We start from the raw sequence: 18,213 nt of genomic DNA, 5'->3' as shown, positions 1-18,213 counted from the left end.
CCCCGACCTTTCTCTCCACACTCTCCTTGTATATCTGCTTAGTCAACCTGTTTTCATTCATCCTTCTTCTCTAGTTTGCTATAAAATTATGAAAGTAGGTTTCTCGTAGTCAGCAAGATAATTGAGTGTTAATCTCACGTTCAAATGAGTGTATAATATAAAATTAAGTCGTGTGATTCCGGCAGTGAAGAAAACTCCACTCAATCTTTTTCTTTTCAAAATTTAAGCGAGTTTATTTGTTTGATTGTTACCTCTTCATGGGTTATCTGTTGAATAAACCTTTTTGAAATATCAAAATATAATTAAGAGTCTAGAGAAGGGCACAGGATACCTTTCATCCCCATTTAAATTCGTCGCTTTTTGTAGATGGCCCTTAACTTACGCGGGCGAAACTGCGGGTAAAAGCAAGTTTATAAACGCGAAAGTGTTTGCTACCTACTTTTTTGCATACATATAGATAGCATACGTGTAGAGTACAAAGAAGGAAATACGCTTTCAATTCAAGCGGACGTAAGCTAGTAAATAATAAAATAATATAACTTGTTCCAGAAACGACTTCTTACTCTTCAACTACACCGTGCACAATTATTACGACGTAGTCCAAGAGGACACAGAGACCAAGGGATGAACCCTTTAGAGACGACTGAATGCTTCATCATTTCATTATCACGCGTGTCCAGCAGACATCGAATGTTGATGCTTTCATCAATGGCTTGAAGACTGATTGATGGACTGGTCTGTCGACTGATCCATATTGGAAAGAAAATCAAGACCGTAGACGTCGTACGTCAATTTTTATATTTGTTATGGCATAGACATATTTTGTGATACGGACAAAGAGAGCGCAATCCATTTTCAAAATTGAAGTAGAAGGATTATTAAAAAATTGTATGGCTTATTTTCCATCTCATGTACGTACATGTAGTAATTATGGAATAGAAGTATGTTCTCACCCCAACATACAAATTAAAAGATCAAAGTTTGTTGGAAACAATTTGCCCACAACCGAAGTTCCAATTTCATGCACGCCATGTTTAATTATAGCTTTTAGTAAAACGTTTTGTGATATCCAATCAACATTTGCCTTAATTACCCCTTAGATAACGTTATGTTTGCTTATCTGTAGCTATATTTGTACAGATATCAAAACTTTGTGATTATTTATTTTGTTTAAACTATTTATTGTACAATGTATTTTTTAAGAGCATGGTAACAAAATGTTTGACCCAAGTTATTAATATCAATACAATTACGATTTATAACATATAAAAAAATGTGCACAAATCGTGAAAAGTGGAAAAATGTGGTCTCTGCCTATCCCTCAACGAAAGACACGTGATTTTATGTTTGTATGTTATAACTACCCAAATAAAGGCATTTGTATTATTTATCAAGATTTGATAATGTGCAATCATACATAATTATTAAGTATTATGTATGATAAAATGCATTAATAAAAAAAAATTCTTCATTACCCATATACTCGTAGGATAAATTTGACGTGACTTTCCGTAAACATATTTTTATGATTGACAAAAGATAAACAAAAATAAATTACAATTAAAATTTATCATGCCTATTGAATCGAAAGTTACAAATGAACTATTAAATTTCAAGAATGCATAATAAATGTGTGCACTGTTTATGTCCAAATTACTTTGAAACTTTTTAGCAATTAACTAATCCGTCAGTTCCTCATTAAACATAAATTCATATATAAGCAATATTTTGTCAATAATAGTAAAAGCGTGAGCATGGTATTACGTGAGCAGAAAAAATATTTAAAATAAGTATCATGTAAAAAACTTTAAACGACTATTCCCTGCATTTTAAGAAATATTTCAGCAGAGTACGCGTTGCATAATAATTAATAAAAAATATTTAGCAAATTAAAATATTACGCCGAGTCATTACTTCATAATCTTAGTAAGTTTTTCTTACCATATCTGATTACTTATAACATTCAAAAGATATCTTAATAAATTATGACAGATTCCATACGTCCTTTGAATCATTATTATGTGAACAAATTGCTAATACTTAAGGCAACCTGTTACGGTTCGGCCAGACTAGACTAGGTTGAAATAAATAGAATAGGCGTGTTTAGCTGTCGCCATAGAGAATCATGTAAATATGTTTTAGTTTTGTACCGCAAAATACAAATTCCTTAGTGCTTCCATAAGATAGATTTATGGTCTTAAATTTAAGAACTTAGGTAATGTAAAAGACAAATTAGAATTTGAGTGATATATTCCTGATTTTTCGCTAATTTTATATACATAATTGTTGAAATTAGTTAATTTTAATGTATGTTTCATAGTTATATGAATGAAACTTGTTATTGTTCTATCGTCTGTCTTTGCAATGGTACGAATGATGCATGATTTATTAAAAGATTTAATAAATTAAGAAGGGCCCTAACGGACTTGTAACCTTGGTCATATAAATACTAACAAAAGACCAACAACACTATTGTAAAATAAGTAGGACCAACCGCTTGACATGCTTCCGTGATTTAGGATATATTTGGTACATATCCTTCGGAAAATTTAAGATAATTATCACCTTAATAGCTGTTAAGCGGTTCACTTATATGCTAATAGGGTTGCACTTTTTTAAACAAAAACATAACAAAACTCAGATGAAAATACTAGACAGCAATAAATCAGAGAGGCACAGAATTGCCATTTCGTCTCAAAAACAGAACTTAATTTTTTTTGTCGGTTATTTTTACCAACACATTTCTTTATCAATCGTATCATTGCAACAGATTACAATCAAAATAAATACGAAGCATACTTTCGTATTGTTGAAAATCCATTAAATGTACATGCTTTGTAAACAAAAAAATTGGTAGGTATATGATTATCTTGTATGTTATTGACTTCAATAAAAAGCAAATGGCATGCAAGATACTGGTTTCTTATATTGAATATTATTACCGTTGTGCAAGTTACTTGAATAAATTTAACTAGTATTTCGCCACCAACTTAAACGTCGCGAACATTTTTATTTTTCAACAAAATTGTGAATATCTTAAACACGACTGAACCCATTTTGTTGTCCTACAATTTGAAAATTACATTAAAGGAAAATTACAAAAAAAAATGTGGAAATATCAATAAAATAGGTCATTATGTATTTTTAGAAAAGTGCTTTAAGTAAGATGTAAAAATCTTACTTTTTTATGCAATTTTGATATTTGTAGTTACAATGTTTCATTATTCTTGGCTTGCAAAACGGTTCTTTAACTTGGTAATCATTAGAAATATAGGGTGCCATCCATTTCAATATGTTAAAACAATATTAACGATAAGTACAAATTCTATTCCTATTTATAAGGAAGACGAAAGTTGATAACAATAAATGTCATACCACAAAATATACTTTACTACTTTATACGCAGTCCAGTTGAATGTTGTAAGTAGGTATGGAAAATCTTCAAACATACAAATGTTTGACAAATATTTTAACAGTTACCATACCTAGCTATTAAATTATTTTGCGGTTTGATGCTAAATGTGAAAGGGCCTTTACACTTTTTTTGTGGGACGAAAAGTGAACCCATGTTACTTAATAATGATAAGAATCGTGTCACCTATACTTTATGTTTACATTTCTTTGCTAAAAGTTTATTAGGTACCTACTTATAATATCCGGCATTGATCAGACTTTCAATAAAATGAGATTTTAACTAATGTAGAATAGAAACAAAATATAATCGAGAAGCCTTTACAAAAATCACTTTCAAGCCATTAATAATAGTGAAATTTTATTAATTTTTAAATTGTTTATTTTTTATATTTACTGTTACTTGATTCATTTTATTTAACTATCATAACTTTATAATACACGTTAAATATTTGCTTGTTGTTTTCTCAATTTAGTAAGTAAGGTATTTTGTATTATATCAATTATAAATAAAGTCTATTCAACCTTTACCACGGCACTTATTTTCGCCGATGTAACATTAATTTTTTTTAATAATTTATTTAAGTACATCATCTATTTAAAGTTTTTTAAACATTAAATGGAAATTGCATTACAATTATTTATATAAATATCGTTTGTAAACTGTTGTATGTTAAAGTATAAATGAGTTATTAACGAATGAATGATATATTGTAGTTGATAGTTAAAAATGCATTTCAGACATTCAAATAGGTATAACTACTAAACTTTTGCTCTCTCTAAGATTTACTTTTTACGTTACAACTATTAGTACCTATAAAAGACGATCAAGGCATTTGAAGTTATTTAAAGCAAAAGTATTTGGACTGTTTTAGACGAAGAGGCAAGTTTTAGCAAATTTACTAATACAAATGGTTTGACATACATAATAATAGAGGTAGAAACTTCTTCATCCCTATTAGGGCAGACAGAACTCTTACACACTAAACTGCTGTAATTTTAGGTCATCGAGATGAGTTAAAGATAAAAATTGCCAACGATATAAAACACGGACACCGAACAACTTTTCTTAAAGGAATACAATGCATTAAAAACCTTAAAAGAGAATCCTTTCGTAGTCCGTCCTTTTGTCAAGATTCTGTTTAGAGCTCTTACTACGTTAGACCAGTCAGTCATAATTTTCTGGGCTGTGGCGAAAAAAAAAACTTGTTTTTCACCACACCAATAAGAACATAATATATAAAAAGGTTTATACTTCAAAGTTTTACCAAAAGTTATAATTTTCTCATGTTTATGTAGAAAAGTTGTTCAGTATCCATTGCCGCGTGGGTCTGATGTCATGAAGAAAAGTCATTACTCTTTTTTGCTGTACAAAACAATGCACATAGTAATCAATTATTTGCCCTTAAGAAGAGTTAGTAACGTATGAAAGTTAGTTAGTATGGAATGAATATTAGACCAAAATGTAATGGCCTACGAATGTAACTGAAATGGTGCTATAGTCCTCTAGATTTGATCTCATATCAAGTGAGACGTGCATGCAGTAATTTAATGCTATTACGTGAGAGTTGTGTTATAGATTTCGAAAAATAATCGGTTGTGTTTACATATTGTTATAAAATATTCTTAGTACTTATAGAAAATAAATTACCTATTTAATATTACACTTGTTTTATTGGCCATTCACTTTATTTATATTATTTAAACGTATTCCAAACGTTTTACTGATTCGAAGCACTGCTACCGAAACATAACGGGTGTGCTTCGGCAGTAGGTACACTTCAATACCCCTGCTTGACATATTCTAGTTGTAAAACCTAGGGAAAATAAAATTGGAAAGACGAACATAACTAAAACAAATAATTTATTTAAGAATAATAAATACTAACATATTTGTACAAATTTGCTCATGTATTTTGTATGAGATGTACTGGGAACTGTGGTAAATACTCCCGCTTCTCTGACACTTTGGTTTTGTTCCTGTAATCATGAAGAATGATTTCAAAGTTAAAAAAATGTTTGAAATTCTATAATTTATATATTTAAGAACAAGATTTAAAAATTGTTACTACGTTTTACGGCACTGTAAATTCTTGAGTTACTCTCGGTAAGACTAAGGACTGACTTTCAATGTGGTGTTAAAATTTGGTGTTCCTATTCACTGGAGAGTGCAGAAGAGTACTAAGAGAGGAATTTCCGAAAATTCCATTGGAACTGAGAAGTTGGATAACGCAAAAAAATATTATAAAACTATGTTCATAATAATTAAGATAATACTCACTCAACATCGGCCTTCTTCCTCTTTGGAATGTCCAAAATATTAATTGGTTCTGTGGTAATCACGACAGGTCTCACTGATCCGAAGAAGTCAGTGATGGGCACCTTATCTGGGTCCCGCTTGAAGAGATCCCGTCGGACACCCACGGTGGATAAGCAAGCGCTTTTTGGACACACGGCAAGCTGGAAACATATTATGAATTAATTAATCCTTTTGTGAAGTGATATTCTCTTGGTTAAGTCAGGTTTCTACTCGTAGTCCACAATACCTTCGCAAATTTATTAGTAAAAAAATTGTTTTTTGAAAAATGCTAGTACAAGAAAATACTTGGCGCAACAGTGCAGTGTGCAGTTAGGCTATTTTTTTTATTGATAAGGCATGTTTACTCTTTTTATCTCTCGAGTTCAACAGACAACAGAAAAGAAAAGATATAACATACCCTTAATCAACATGAGGAAGCTGGAATGGTATAATGAATCAACCCCCTCAATAACATCAATACCTACTTGTGTAATAAAAGTGTATAGTAAACTTACAAATTCCGACATGGTCCTCTGACTATTTGGATGCACATTTTCCAAAAATTCCAAGACATAGTATGTGTATCTGTCGATAATGTATACTCCGATAGCAGAATCGACATGATGCTGAAATTTCCAAAATTCCATTAGTATTGATAATGATTGGAAACAGAATTTGCAGTCATTTATGTGATGTAATGTTGATGGCTGCCAAGCAAGTACCTACATACATACAATCATGTTTTTATCCCTCATGGGGCAGACAGAGCCAACAGTCTCATAAATACTAAAAGGCCCTGTTCAGATATTCAAATAGTGACTGGTTTGTCTAAAAGAACAATCCAAGTTCATTAGCCTATCCCTTAGTCGGCTTTTATGACATCTTTGGGATGAAGAATGGTCCTAATCTAAAGTGCCCAAGACCACATGAAACTAATAACTAATTTACCAGTATTTATTGCAGGCAACCTTCATTAATTATATTAAATTTACTATGTATTCATTATAGCCAGTGTATTTAGTATATTTCCTAACTTTCCACTATACTTTCTTCATTTATCTCTTCATATTTATTTTCTGGGGTCTTCTATGAATGATTGTTCAAATCAAGGGCCGTTTTGTTGTGCTAAAGAATATTAACCATTCAATGTTGAACTTTGTCTCGAAGAGAGGCAAATTAATTGAAGTAAACTATTATTTCCTTAAGAAGTACAGTTTGAGGAAACAACAAAACTAATTAGAATACTTACAGACAGAGAATCTTCTCCTACTAAACTGCTGGCTGTTGCCAGAATATTTGGTGAATAGAACTTCTCATACATGGAGGATGCTTGGCATGTGTCTATTATGAAGAATATTTCATTATACCTGGAAATCAGAAATCTTCCTTCATCACAACGTTATTACTTTATCCAATACTAGTTATTGTACACAGTTTCCATTCCATAAATTTCCAGAAAATGCCAATGTTATTCAATCTCCGTGTCAAATTTTAACGAAATTGGTCCAGTACTTTATGAGTTTATCCCACTTATCCATTACAAACTAAATACAAAAACAAATCTTTTCTCTTTATGTCAGTAAGAACACTATATAAAAATTAATTATCACTGTGTGGTTTCCTGCAATTCAGAAAATGACTGTTTCATCTCATTGAAAGCATCTGTGGGGTTATTCAGAATCATTGACAGGACTGTCTTATCTTTCCTCACTATTCAACAGTCAGGTTAATCAAAAAATGGGAGAAATAATAATAATATTGCTGCATACCTTCTTTTCTGCCACATTTGCTCGAGAGCATCAGCTAACTCCTGACTTGTGACTTCCTCGGAATCCTGGAACTTCAGGAAGCCATCTCCACCATGGCCAGTAAGGTAGATGAGAATGTTGCTGCCTTCATCAGTCAAAAGACGCTTGGAACGAGGAGTGTCAGGCGGCACCCGGCCTGTTAGCAAGCGAACAAAGTTTTCCACAGATACCTAGAATGGCGAATAACAATGGTATAATGTTTGAAGTATAATTTTACATATCACATTGTCAGCAGTTGAAAAGTCTCTTTCACTTTTAGATAAAGGGTGTAGTAATTCAACTACAATATTACAATAGGGATATGACGAACCTCAATAATAAAAAGCGCTAACCTCATAACCTCTGTAATCCACTTCAACATCATCTCCATAAACATTGATTTGCTCATGAGCATTGTTGAAAATGGTAGCTGGTCGAGGGTTCCGTGGATTACACGCCATATCATCTGATATCATGAGAATGATTTGGCTGTCTGGTATGCCAAGTCTCTTTACACTGCGGTAAATTGATAAAACATTCGCTACATGACGATAGTTAAACCAAAATCGAGACGTATCAACTAAAACGGCCCAGTTGTTCGTGTGGTTACTCTTTTGAAACTTCTCTGGTATCTAAAATAAGTTAAAGAAAAATAGATATGAATAACAATTTGAGTTAAAGTAAACTATTGTGCAAACTCTTTGATATGTACACAATGTTACCTCTATTCCTGAGCCGGGTTGAAACGTGAACAATAGGACACATAGAATAAAACCAAGAGCGCTTAAATTTATCATTTTTGATCGACAAATTGGGATATATTATTTATTTAATTAAACTAGGTACCTAGTTATTTGTTACTAACTTGATCAATCCCATGGCGGAAAAATCAAATCATAACACTTCACTAATCACTCAACTAAATAACTAAACTAAAACTATCGTGTTACCAACCGTTACTAAAATATTCCCCATTTTGATTTCGTAATTACCCCAATAATCTTTCAAATGGATTACGACAACCAGAGAAAAACGACATCCGGCCTTCGAAAGGCGCCTTAAGAGAATTTGTTTTAATATAGTTTACATCATGTAACGTCTATATCCCTTGCGGGGTTGACAGGACCAACAGTCTTGATAAGACTGAAGAGCCACGTTTAGCTGTATGGTTTTATGATGGAATTGAGATTCAAATAGTGACAAGTTGCTAGCCCATCGCCTAAAAGAAGAATCCTAAGTTTATAAGCCTACCCCTTAGTCGCCTCTTACGACATCCATGGGAAAGAGATGGAGTGGTCCTATTCTTTTTTCTATTGGTGCCGGGAACCACACGGCAAAAATATATATAAATATAAATAAAAAAGGTGTTAATGGGATAGAGGAAAACTTGCTTAAGTCTGAAATTAGTGAAATACTTTTTTCCTGAGTTTTAGTTTTACTTTGGTGATAAAATAAATTAGATATTGAAAAAATATTGTGTAAATTTTAAACTTTTAATTTTATTACAGCAGTCTTTATGATGCCTTACGATTTTGCAAATTCTATTGACAAATCTGACACACATATTCAATTTTATCAAAATCAGATCAACGGTTCGAAAGTTACTGCTGTACAAATATGTAAAAAATGTGTATTCGCCCGAAGTCATAGCGGTTTTTTGCTATGCTTTCCAAAGGCTTTCCCACTTGGCTTATATGTCACTGTCTAGTTAAATGTCATAGTGCTCTACTACTTGCTTACTACTCTATGTCAAAGTCGCACGAAAATAAATAGTAAACAGAAAATTTTCATTTAATTAAATTAAATTATAATTATGAGTAGCCGCAATCCGAACACTCTCATGAGCATTCCAGATGAGCAATTTGATTATCTTTTTAAAATTGTGCTGATTGGTGATTGTGGCACTGGAAAAACATGTATTGTACAACGCCTGAAATCTGGGAATTTCATAGAAAGTCACGGAAATACAATAGGCGTCGACTTCTCAATGAAAACTCTAATGGTAGATGGGAAGAAGGTCAAGGTAAGTGCATTCTTGGTTTTGCGTAGTATTTCAGTCAGTGGTTTTATTTATAAATTCTGATTCTGATAAAAGGGTTCTTATTTATATGTAGTATATGATGTACGGTTTCCGCCCACTAAATAAAATGAAGAAGTGCATTCCCCGAGCCATATACTTTAACAGTTAAGATCCTTATCATTCAATTATCAAAATATATTGAACATTTTAACTACTACATTTTTACAGTTACAAATATGGGATACTGCAGGCCAGGAGAGGTTCAGGACAATCACTCAAAGCTACTATCGATCAGCAAATGGAGTAATAATAGGTAAAAATTACAAATATTTATTAGTTTGCTATCCAGGTTCAGTTCACAAAATCTTTAATAACCTGGACCATACATAAAAATGTTGGAAAAGGACATTATCTGGCAGATATAAAAAACCTAGAACAATAAAACTGCACAAACCACCGTCATCTATTTAGAACAATAATATTAGAAAAATGTTACATATATGTAATACAATTTCAAAAGTTATTAGCAAAACTGTTAAAAATACTCAAGTTGTTTTCTTCAAGCCTCAATCAAAACTCAAATAAAAGGTCAGATGGAAAAAATTATACAAACAGTTGCATAATTGATTTTTTCAGTATATGACATAACAAAAAGATCAACATTCTTATCTCTACAAAAATGGATTGAGGAAGTGAGAAGGTACACATCATCAAATGTGATAGTGTCACTAATTGGTAACAAATGCGATCTGAGCGAACAAAGGGAAGTGGAGCCCGATGAACCAAAGTCCTTCTGCAGATATGTGCCTGAAATCATGTTTGTGATGGAGACCTCAGCAAAAGATAATACAAATGTGGAAGACACATTTCGCAGTTTGGCTACAGAGTTGAAGGTAAAGCAATTAATTGTTGCAACAATTGACATTTTCTAATTTTGGATATTAGTAAGAATATTTAACTAGTTGGTATTAAAAAAATACTGGAAATGTTGATATATATTGTTTGTACAAACAATTTATTATTTTTATTCGTTCTTTGAATCTCATACTTAATTCCATCATTATGCCATACAGCTGAATGTGTCCCTTCAGACTTTTAATGACAAGAGTCATAGACATATTCAGTGCAGCAGCACAGTTAGATTAATGTGAGTGGTTATACTTTTATTTTTGTTTCCAGCGCCAACATGACAACAGTGAAGGTCCTCCAATGGAATCGGACTCCGTAGTCCTCGGAGAAAGTCACTCAGTGAGTAGATGTCAACCATGTCGGTCTTCTTAGGATACTAGTTGCAATTTGACCAATTTATTTGAATTGTACATGAAAATGAACAAAAAGCCAGCCATGCTGATAGAAGGAGAAAAGTAAATTTATTTTAGTCATTGAATTAATAATTTATAAAAAAAAAATATAGTCTGCACACTTTATTTTTTTTCAAGTTTACATGATGAATTATTTTAGTTTCATTGGATAGCGTTACTAACATTACAAATATGTGAAATGTTTCACAAAATTAGAATTCAAATTCAATTATTTCATGACTGCTTTTTAAAAGTTGATCTTTAATGGAATGATATTTTGAATCTTACATGTCGTAAATTGAAATTTTGAGGACTTACATCTTTCGATTTAGCAGAAGTTAAATTGTAATGATGTGAAGCGAATGGACTAAAGAAAAAATATGATAGTGCCTGTATAATTTATTTATACAATTTAGGAATAAGAAGGAAGAACATGTGAAATGCGAAATCTACCTTTCGTATCAATGATTGTTATATGCAATCCAAAAGCCATTCTTGTAATAAAATTGAGATTGCAAGGACAAATTGTGTTATTAAAAATCATCTACAGCATTGTTGTACTAATACTTTAAAGGCGACATCCTTTGCTTTGTATAGTTCAATTAACTTTTAGTCATCAGTTTGCTAGTATAAATAACTTTTAACTATTTGTCACAAACTATAGTCACATGTAATTATGTTGTCGTGCTAGAACTATTCTAACAATATGAATTGTTTATTGCTTCGTCAAGCATAAATACTGGTTCATTTTCTCTTATGTGCATTGATGCATACAATGCATTTCATAAACATCGTTTACGAAGCAGCTTTATTTTATTTTTTTATATGGTGCTAGTGTTGTAGATAATGCTAGATGTTCAACCTTTAATAATTATAAATAAACTTGCGTCATTAGAACAAAAATAATGAATCAAAGGGAAAAAATCAAGGAGAAGTAAATTTAATAAAATATGTATGTAGAATTTACTTGGCACTTTATGCATGGACCGATCTTTTTTTTAGTACTTTATTTTAAAATTGCTTTTTTATCTTTTATTATCTCGATCTCGGAAATCTGATATTCCCTTACGAAATTACCCGAAAATATACTCTATGTATACCATATTGGCCATAAATTAATTTGTATTCAAACGCTTTAAAGTCATCGTTTTACATTATAGAAAATCTATGTTTTAGTTTTAAGAAATTCAGTTTCGGTACTGTAAATATTTGTATAGTAAGTTTATATTTGTACCACCTAACTGAGACTGATCTGAGCCATAATTGTTAGTTTTTCAGTTTTTTGATCCATACGATAGACGTTTATGCTGGGTTTTACGTAAGTAACCACACTTCTACTATTTGCTGGCGAACCAATGTAAGTACGATATTGGAAGCGTGAAGAATTCATAATATGCACTTACAGATAGTATTTTTAAAAAGAATATACAACACTATATACTCACAGTAGGTGATTGATGAATTTTGGCCAATTAAAATCATTTACCTAGCTTTAAAGAACTCACCCAATTTTTAAGCTTTTGCAGTAAAAACACGAACGTAAAGAATAATCTTATCTTACAGTGTGGTTTTGATGATATACAGGCTGGGTTATTGAGCATAGAATATTTTGTATCATTTAAGGATAAAATGAACTAATAATAAGACAAAAAACACCTTGTATATCATATTAGATAAATGTATTGTAGACTTTATCAACTAAACATAAAGTCGGGAATTGTAGTTGTGGCGTCCATAAAAATAAAACAATAATTGATAATGTAATATGCATAATTTATAATTTATTTTATTAGAAAATTAATTCAATATCAAAAGCCTCTAATAAAGGCCTAAAAAATAATATACTGAAATATGGAATCTCAGTGACCAGGTTAAAATATTGTGATATGATTTACTCGAATTCAGATTATTTTATTTTAACAATCGTGCTATAGGTAAATTTAAGTTGTATTATTTTCTGAAATTGTTTCCACTGATTATAATAAATATATTGTTAAACAAACATGGTATTTTTTAATTTTATGAAAATGCGTCTTAACGTAATTTGCATCTAGACACTAAATGCCTATCATATTATGTAATGCAAAAGATTAATATTTGCGCAAGGGCTATTCACGGATCGTGGTAAGTAGAAATATGTCTCTGCCTACCACACCGGGAAAGAGGCGTTATGTAGTATCTAAAAAAAGTTATAGGCAGATATGGCCTAATGTTCGAACATTGCACGATTATTTATATACATTAAGTACCAAAAACTTCAGTTAAAAGAAATTAACGCAATGAGTTTGCGTGTCACTAATGATGATATCCAACTGCTTAGTGACATGAATTCCCGATATCCATCCAAACTTGCCAGGTTCCGACCCCATACGTCCGAAGACCCTCACGAGTTGTCCGTTCGGCTTGAACACCTGTACTCTGCAATTGCCCGAATCGCCCACAAGAATGAACCCCATTGGATCCACAGCTAATACTTCAGCTTGTCTGAACTGTCCTTTTCTCTGTCCCATAGATCCGAATTCTAATATCTTTCCCTTGTCGAATTTATTGTATACTTTAACCCTTCGGTTGCCGCTGTCTAAGACGACTACTCGGTCGGGAGTGACTGCGACGCTGGTGGGGGCGTTGAACTCTGTGCAGGTGACCATCGTCATCTCCCATACTTTGGTAGGGTTGATCTGCTGTTTCGTTACAACGCCGAAGAAGTCCACGAATTTACCATCAGGTTGGAGGACCTGAAATTGTTTTGAAGATATAGAATTATGTACTGTTCAAGTTATTCAGAAAAAAATGTGCCAAAAAATAATAGATAAGTAGATAAAAATTAACATCCTTTTCTCACTGCCGGATTAGTCGTGCATGGCCCCAGGGAGGCCGAATGGCCGAATGAAGAAGCTGATGAAATGAATGACCTTTAATATTTAGTGTCAAAAACATCAGAAAATAACAGTTATTTCCGTTTTGGCATTTACCTATACCTTTCTTACGTTGACGAGTTCTTTTGAGAGTGATTTCTATATGAGATAGGTACATGAGATCAGATAGGTACATACGTCAGTGATCACTTCAGCGCTTCAAATGTTTTAGATCTTCACCGTTTTCTCATACTTATACTTAATAACTTTCTTCTAAACTGACCTGTATCCTGTCATTCCCGGTGTCGACAACGTAAATAAGGTTCTGAGCGTTGTCCGTGGCGATTCCCTCGGGAGAGCGGAACATTCCTTCACGGCTACCTTTCTGTCCCAGGCAGCGGAGGTACTCGCCCTCCTTGGAGAATACGTGGACACAGTGCTTCCATTTGTCTGCAAGTTACGCAAAAACAAACCTATATCATGTCAATAAATCAATACTGACATAAAACTCAGCAGACTGACAGACATCGTACCTACAGCCGAAACACCTGGGTGTAAGAAGTTAAATTTTATCATTTAAAAAATGTAGAATTCCAAAATAGAGCACCACCTAAATTTCGAAGTTACTTTGAAACAGTCAAGCATATACAGGTAAGTAGGTACGTATTTTTTTCTCTCACCCGTAACATAAATCTCTCCTAAGCTCTTCATAAAGGCGATCTGCACAGGGCACAGCATATCGTCATGAACCAAGCGTGTCACAATCTTGGCTTGGGAGCGTTCCACCACCATCACGCAATGGGAGTCCATGCCACAAATGTAAAGGTGACCGGACCACGGTGCGATGCCTACGCCACAAGGCCGCGATGTCTTCTTCCAAGTGAAGTGGGGGATGAAGTTGCGTGATCTGGAAAGATTCCGATGAGAAGAGATTCAATTGAGATTTTTTTAATTGGGTAAATAGGACAAATAAAAATACGCTTGTCGTTAAAAACAAGTAGGAAAGAACCTATGTTTGATGCAGTAAAAAACGTGAACCTACACGTACCTAATATTCTCAACCTACTATTTGCAATACGAAAAAAGTATCTATTAATAAACTACCTAAGTAAAATCTAAAAAATCTGCGTCTCTAATAAAAAAGAACCGACTATTATTCCATTACCTGTAGTGTTGTATTAAACTTGTCTCGCTTTCCAACGGGTCATTCTGTTTAAAACCATCAGGCACAGGGTCTTCAGATTCTGCATCTAAAGGAGTAGCTGTATCTTTCTCTATACGAAAGTTCTCCTTGTCGAATACAAAATGTTCGGTGTCCCACTTAGACACGTCGAGCAGAATTTGTAAGGCGTTTTGATGCAAATTAACAAATGTCATCACCTGAAAATTATTGAGATACTAAAGTGTCGTTATTACTTGTATTTATCTGGATGATCGTCGTATGCAGAAATAAAAATAAATTGGTATTGGTAATCAATACACAAGGAGTAATGTATTGGTTTGTCGTTTATAAAAATACTCAAGGGCCATAAGACGATACAACGCAATCCGCGGATAACCAAATTCTTGATTTTTATAACTAGTGCTCTTAGATTGTTTATATTATGATTTTATCGTAGCACTTGATACTTATCAAGTTACTTAAGTCTAGTGTTTTAAACTACTTCCCAAAACATCGTACCGTAGTTTTGTCGTCAGTAACTTGTTTCTGCGTCATTGCCTGCAACGCAACATTTGTGGCTTCGTTTAATGATGTTTTGAGAGCCAAAGCGCAGAGGTCTCCGGATTTTTGAAGATCTTCCGTCTCTTGTAATAGTCGCGCTCTGGACTCCATTATAGCGTTGATTTTCTCATCGGCTGCAATGTTGATTTGCTCAGAGATGCGTTCGCAACGATCCTGAAATGATTGATTAACTTTTAAATATATAAGATTTTTTAAATTAACTATATATACTTCGGTTATATCACCTATATGTACAAAGTAGGCTATCTAGTGTCATGATTTCACTTTGAAAAAAGTTCATCCAGATGAATTTGCCACAGTGAGATAATTCAATGTTAACAGGTTCATCGAAGAGACAAAAGGAAATGAAATGAAATGAAATGAAATGAAATTTATTTATTAACATTTAAGTTTGCTACAATTGAGGTCATAGACTTACCTTAAAATGTTCTATTTTGTGTTCCAGTCTTCTAGCAGCAGACTCTAGCTGTTTCAATATTGATGTTACCTGGGTCCTCATGTCGTCCAAATGCTGAGACCAGCAAACTCGGCAGAAAATCTGTAAAGTTTAATACTGCATTATGGCTTAGATAAATTAAACATTTAAAAGTGCCAAGTATATGGGCACACCACAAAAGTAACCACAAATGCACATAGAAAAATATTTTAGGTCATAAGATAGAGTTGAATGTTGCATTCAATCGTCTTACCACAGCCTTACAGCAGTATTTCATAGTGGTTGTCCGCGTTACGATTCTTGTGGGCTTGTACACGCTAAAATTACTTGAAATAGTGACAGGTTTTCTGAATAGTCATTCTATGCAAGTTTGAGCATTTCTAGGATAGATAAGGAATTCCTAGAGCATATTTACCTATATCAACATGAAATAGATTTTGCTTAATAGACATGAAATCCTGATGTCAATGAGACGTAACTCACCAATTTACAGTGTTGGCAATTAGTAGTGTCGGAGTTATCGCATATAGTTTGACAGTTCGAACAGCGGACACCAGCAGCGAACAAGTCCACACTAAAACCATTAGTAGTCGGCGACGGGGGAGTTTCAGCCTTAGTATCAACGCTTTTGCTGGTTACACCAACTATTTGTAGCAGAGAATCTATGTACAGATTCGAAGGTAGGCTGTTGAGAAAATTGGGCCCGGTAACTTGGACTTTTGTTCGGCATATTGGACATTCAATGATCGGACCTGTGCAAAAATATATTTGGTTAACTGTGTTTGTAGAATTAGAAGATTCTGATTAAGATCTAGACGTTCTGTTAGGTTTTTCAAGTTGCCTTGATCGACATCCAGAAGACATAGACCTTTATTTCTACTCTGCTGGGATGGCATAACAATTATTATACTAATAGTAGTCTTTCGTTGTATAGATTGTACCAAGTTTATCGTGATTAGTAAGAATATGTCTTATCGACTCATGAAGGTGCGTCGACAGGGTCTACAGAGCAAGCTTTACACGAGGATACAGGTGCCTTGCCTCTACTAAGTACTTTATTTTTTATTGAAAAAAAGGCTTAAATATAAGGGTCACTTCTTGATTGCATGTAGATTATACCTAAATGTGTTAGACACAACATGCATGGAATAATACCTACCATTGTTATAAACACTTAGGCACGCCAAGCAGAATGTGTGTTGGCAAGGTAACATTTTTGGGTTGTGTAGAGCCTCTAGGCAAAGAGGACATTGTATCAAATCTTTGATGCCGGTAATGGATCCCCTGTAACAATTGAAAGTTCAATTGAACCTGCCACTGTCATAAAATGTGTGTATCATGCTTTTTCTTTGAATTATCAAAAATCTATTACGATTTATGTCGTAGTTAGTTTAGGGCCTAAATATAATGTACCAAAAATAATTTATAATAGTTCGACAATATCATAGGGTTTCTGACAATCGAACCATAAATACCATATTATTTTTACAAATGTTTCGTGTTAATACTGATAACTTTAAAAAGTATCCTCTTATAGAAGTAGATATAAAATTAATCTGCCGTGATTACAGGATTAATTTTATCAGAAAATAATTACCTCCTTAATAGTGATAATATTATAGATCCCATGAATCAGGGCTAGATAAGTGACCGTGATCGGATAAAAGGAAAGTACCGACTTCAGGACGTTTTATGTATTTATTTAAGACAATGTAGCTGGTGCTGCGCAGAATATACTGATAACCCAACTAAGATCTTCCACGTTAATTTCGCATAGCCCAGAGCCTGTTTTCCCTAAATATTCATATACTATTATCGTATCCGAAATGAAAATTAAAAGTATGTGAATAAAAGAATCACAAGGTAAGTATATGGAAAGTGGAAAAATGTCTGTCCTTTCCTTTCGGAAAAGAGGCGTGATTCCATTTTCGAGTTCTAAGTATGCCATCCTTTTTGATCCAAATGCAATGAAATCGTACTCACTGCCTAGGTCTTGATTCTGTCGAGTTAGCTATTCTTGTTACGACATTGGCTTGTATAGACGATGGACTTCTTGGTGTAGGACCTACAGGTGAGGCCGACACTGGAGATCTTGGTGGTCCATCGACAATATTTTTCTGACTGTTCCAACGTTTCAAAGTAAAAAAGGACGGCTTTTTCTTTAATTTATCGGCCATATTCACACCCTGTGTTCCCACTACTACTCAAATTGAAATACAAACAACAAATGATTAAGTAATCAGCGAACTTTATCAAGCATTTAGTGATATTGTATCAAGTATTTTCAAAATCTGGACGATATTTATCTATAAAAAGGTAATTATAATGATACGTTATTATAATAAAAATATTACATTTTC

The 18,213-nt window shown here is 33.2% G+C and overlaps 4 protein-coding genes across 5 annotated transcripts in view; 2 read left to right on the top strand and 2 right to left on the bottom strand.

The window, feature by feature from the left end:
- LOC106132604 (carbohydrate sulfotransferase 11) overlaps positions 1-5,073 on the top strand; it is a 43,130-nt gene extending 38,057 nt beyond the window's left edge. For both annotated transcript variants that reach the window (XM_013332054.2, XM_013332053.2), the window contains one exon: positions 550-5,073. In XM_013332054.2, the coding sequence (XP_013187508.1) occupies positions 550-628 (79 nt within the window). In that variant the 3' untranslated portion in view covers positions 629-5,073. The remainder of the gene's footprint in view (positions 1-549) is intronic.
- Positions 5,074-5,258: 185 nt separating this feature from the next.
- LOC106132768 (putative GPI-anchor transamidase) lies at positions 5,259-8,429 on the bottom strand. Its single transcript, XM_013332292.2, has 7 exons — positions 8,220-8,429; positions 7,851-8,129; positions 7,480-7,688; positions 6,960-7,077; positions 6,226-6,336; positions 5,693-5,871; positions 5,259-5,391 (listed from the first exon to the last, which is right to left on the bottom strand). The coding sequence occupies exons 1-7, from the start codon at positions 8,292-8,294 to the stop codon at positions 5,319-5,321; spliced, it is 1,044 nt and encodes a 347-aa protein (XP_013187746.2). The 5' UTR covers positions 8,295-8,429; the 3' UTR covers positions 5,259-5,318.
- Positions 8,430-9,245: 816 nt separating this feature from the next.
- Positions 9,246-13,060, top strand: LOC106132733 (ras-related protein Rab-43). The gene is made up of 4 exons (XM_013332248.2): positions 9,246-9,520; positions 9,746-9,830; positions 10,154-10,410; positions 10,697-13,060. Exons 1-4 carry the CDS (start codon positions 9,311-9,313, stop codon positions 10,796-10,798), a joined length of 654 nt encoding a protein of 217 aa, XP_013187702.1. The 5' UTR covers positions 9,246-9,310; the 3' UTR covers positions 10,799-13,060.
- LOC106132732 (RING finger protein nhl-1) lies at positions 12,571-18,095 on the bottom strand. The gene is made up of 9 exons (XM_060949784.1): positions 17,837-18,095; positions 17,013-17,137; positions 16,337-16,605; positions 15,836-15,955; positions 15,355-15,570; positions 14,839-15,053; positions 14,354-14,580; positions 13,957-14,123; positions 12,571-13,553 (listed from the first exon to the last, which is right to left on the bottom strand). Exons 1-9 carry the CDS (start codon positions 18,028-18,030, stop codon positions 13,080-13,082), a joined length of 2,007 nt encoding a protein of 668 aa, XP_060805767.1. The 5' UTR covers positions 18,031-18,095; the 3' UTR covers positions 12,571-13,079.
- Positions 18,096-18,213: the final 118 nt, after the last annotated feature.

Source organism: Amyelois transitella, chromosome 19 (genome assembly GCF_032362555.1).
Source record: "Amyelois transitella isolate CPQ chromosome 19, ilAmyTran1.1, whole genome shotgun sequence".
Lineage (NCBI taxonomy): Eukaryota > Metazoa > Arthropoda > Insecta > Lepidoptera > Pyralidae > Amyelois > Amyelois transitella.
This window is presented reverse-complemented; position numbering and strand designations above follow the sequence as displayed.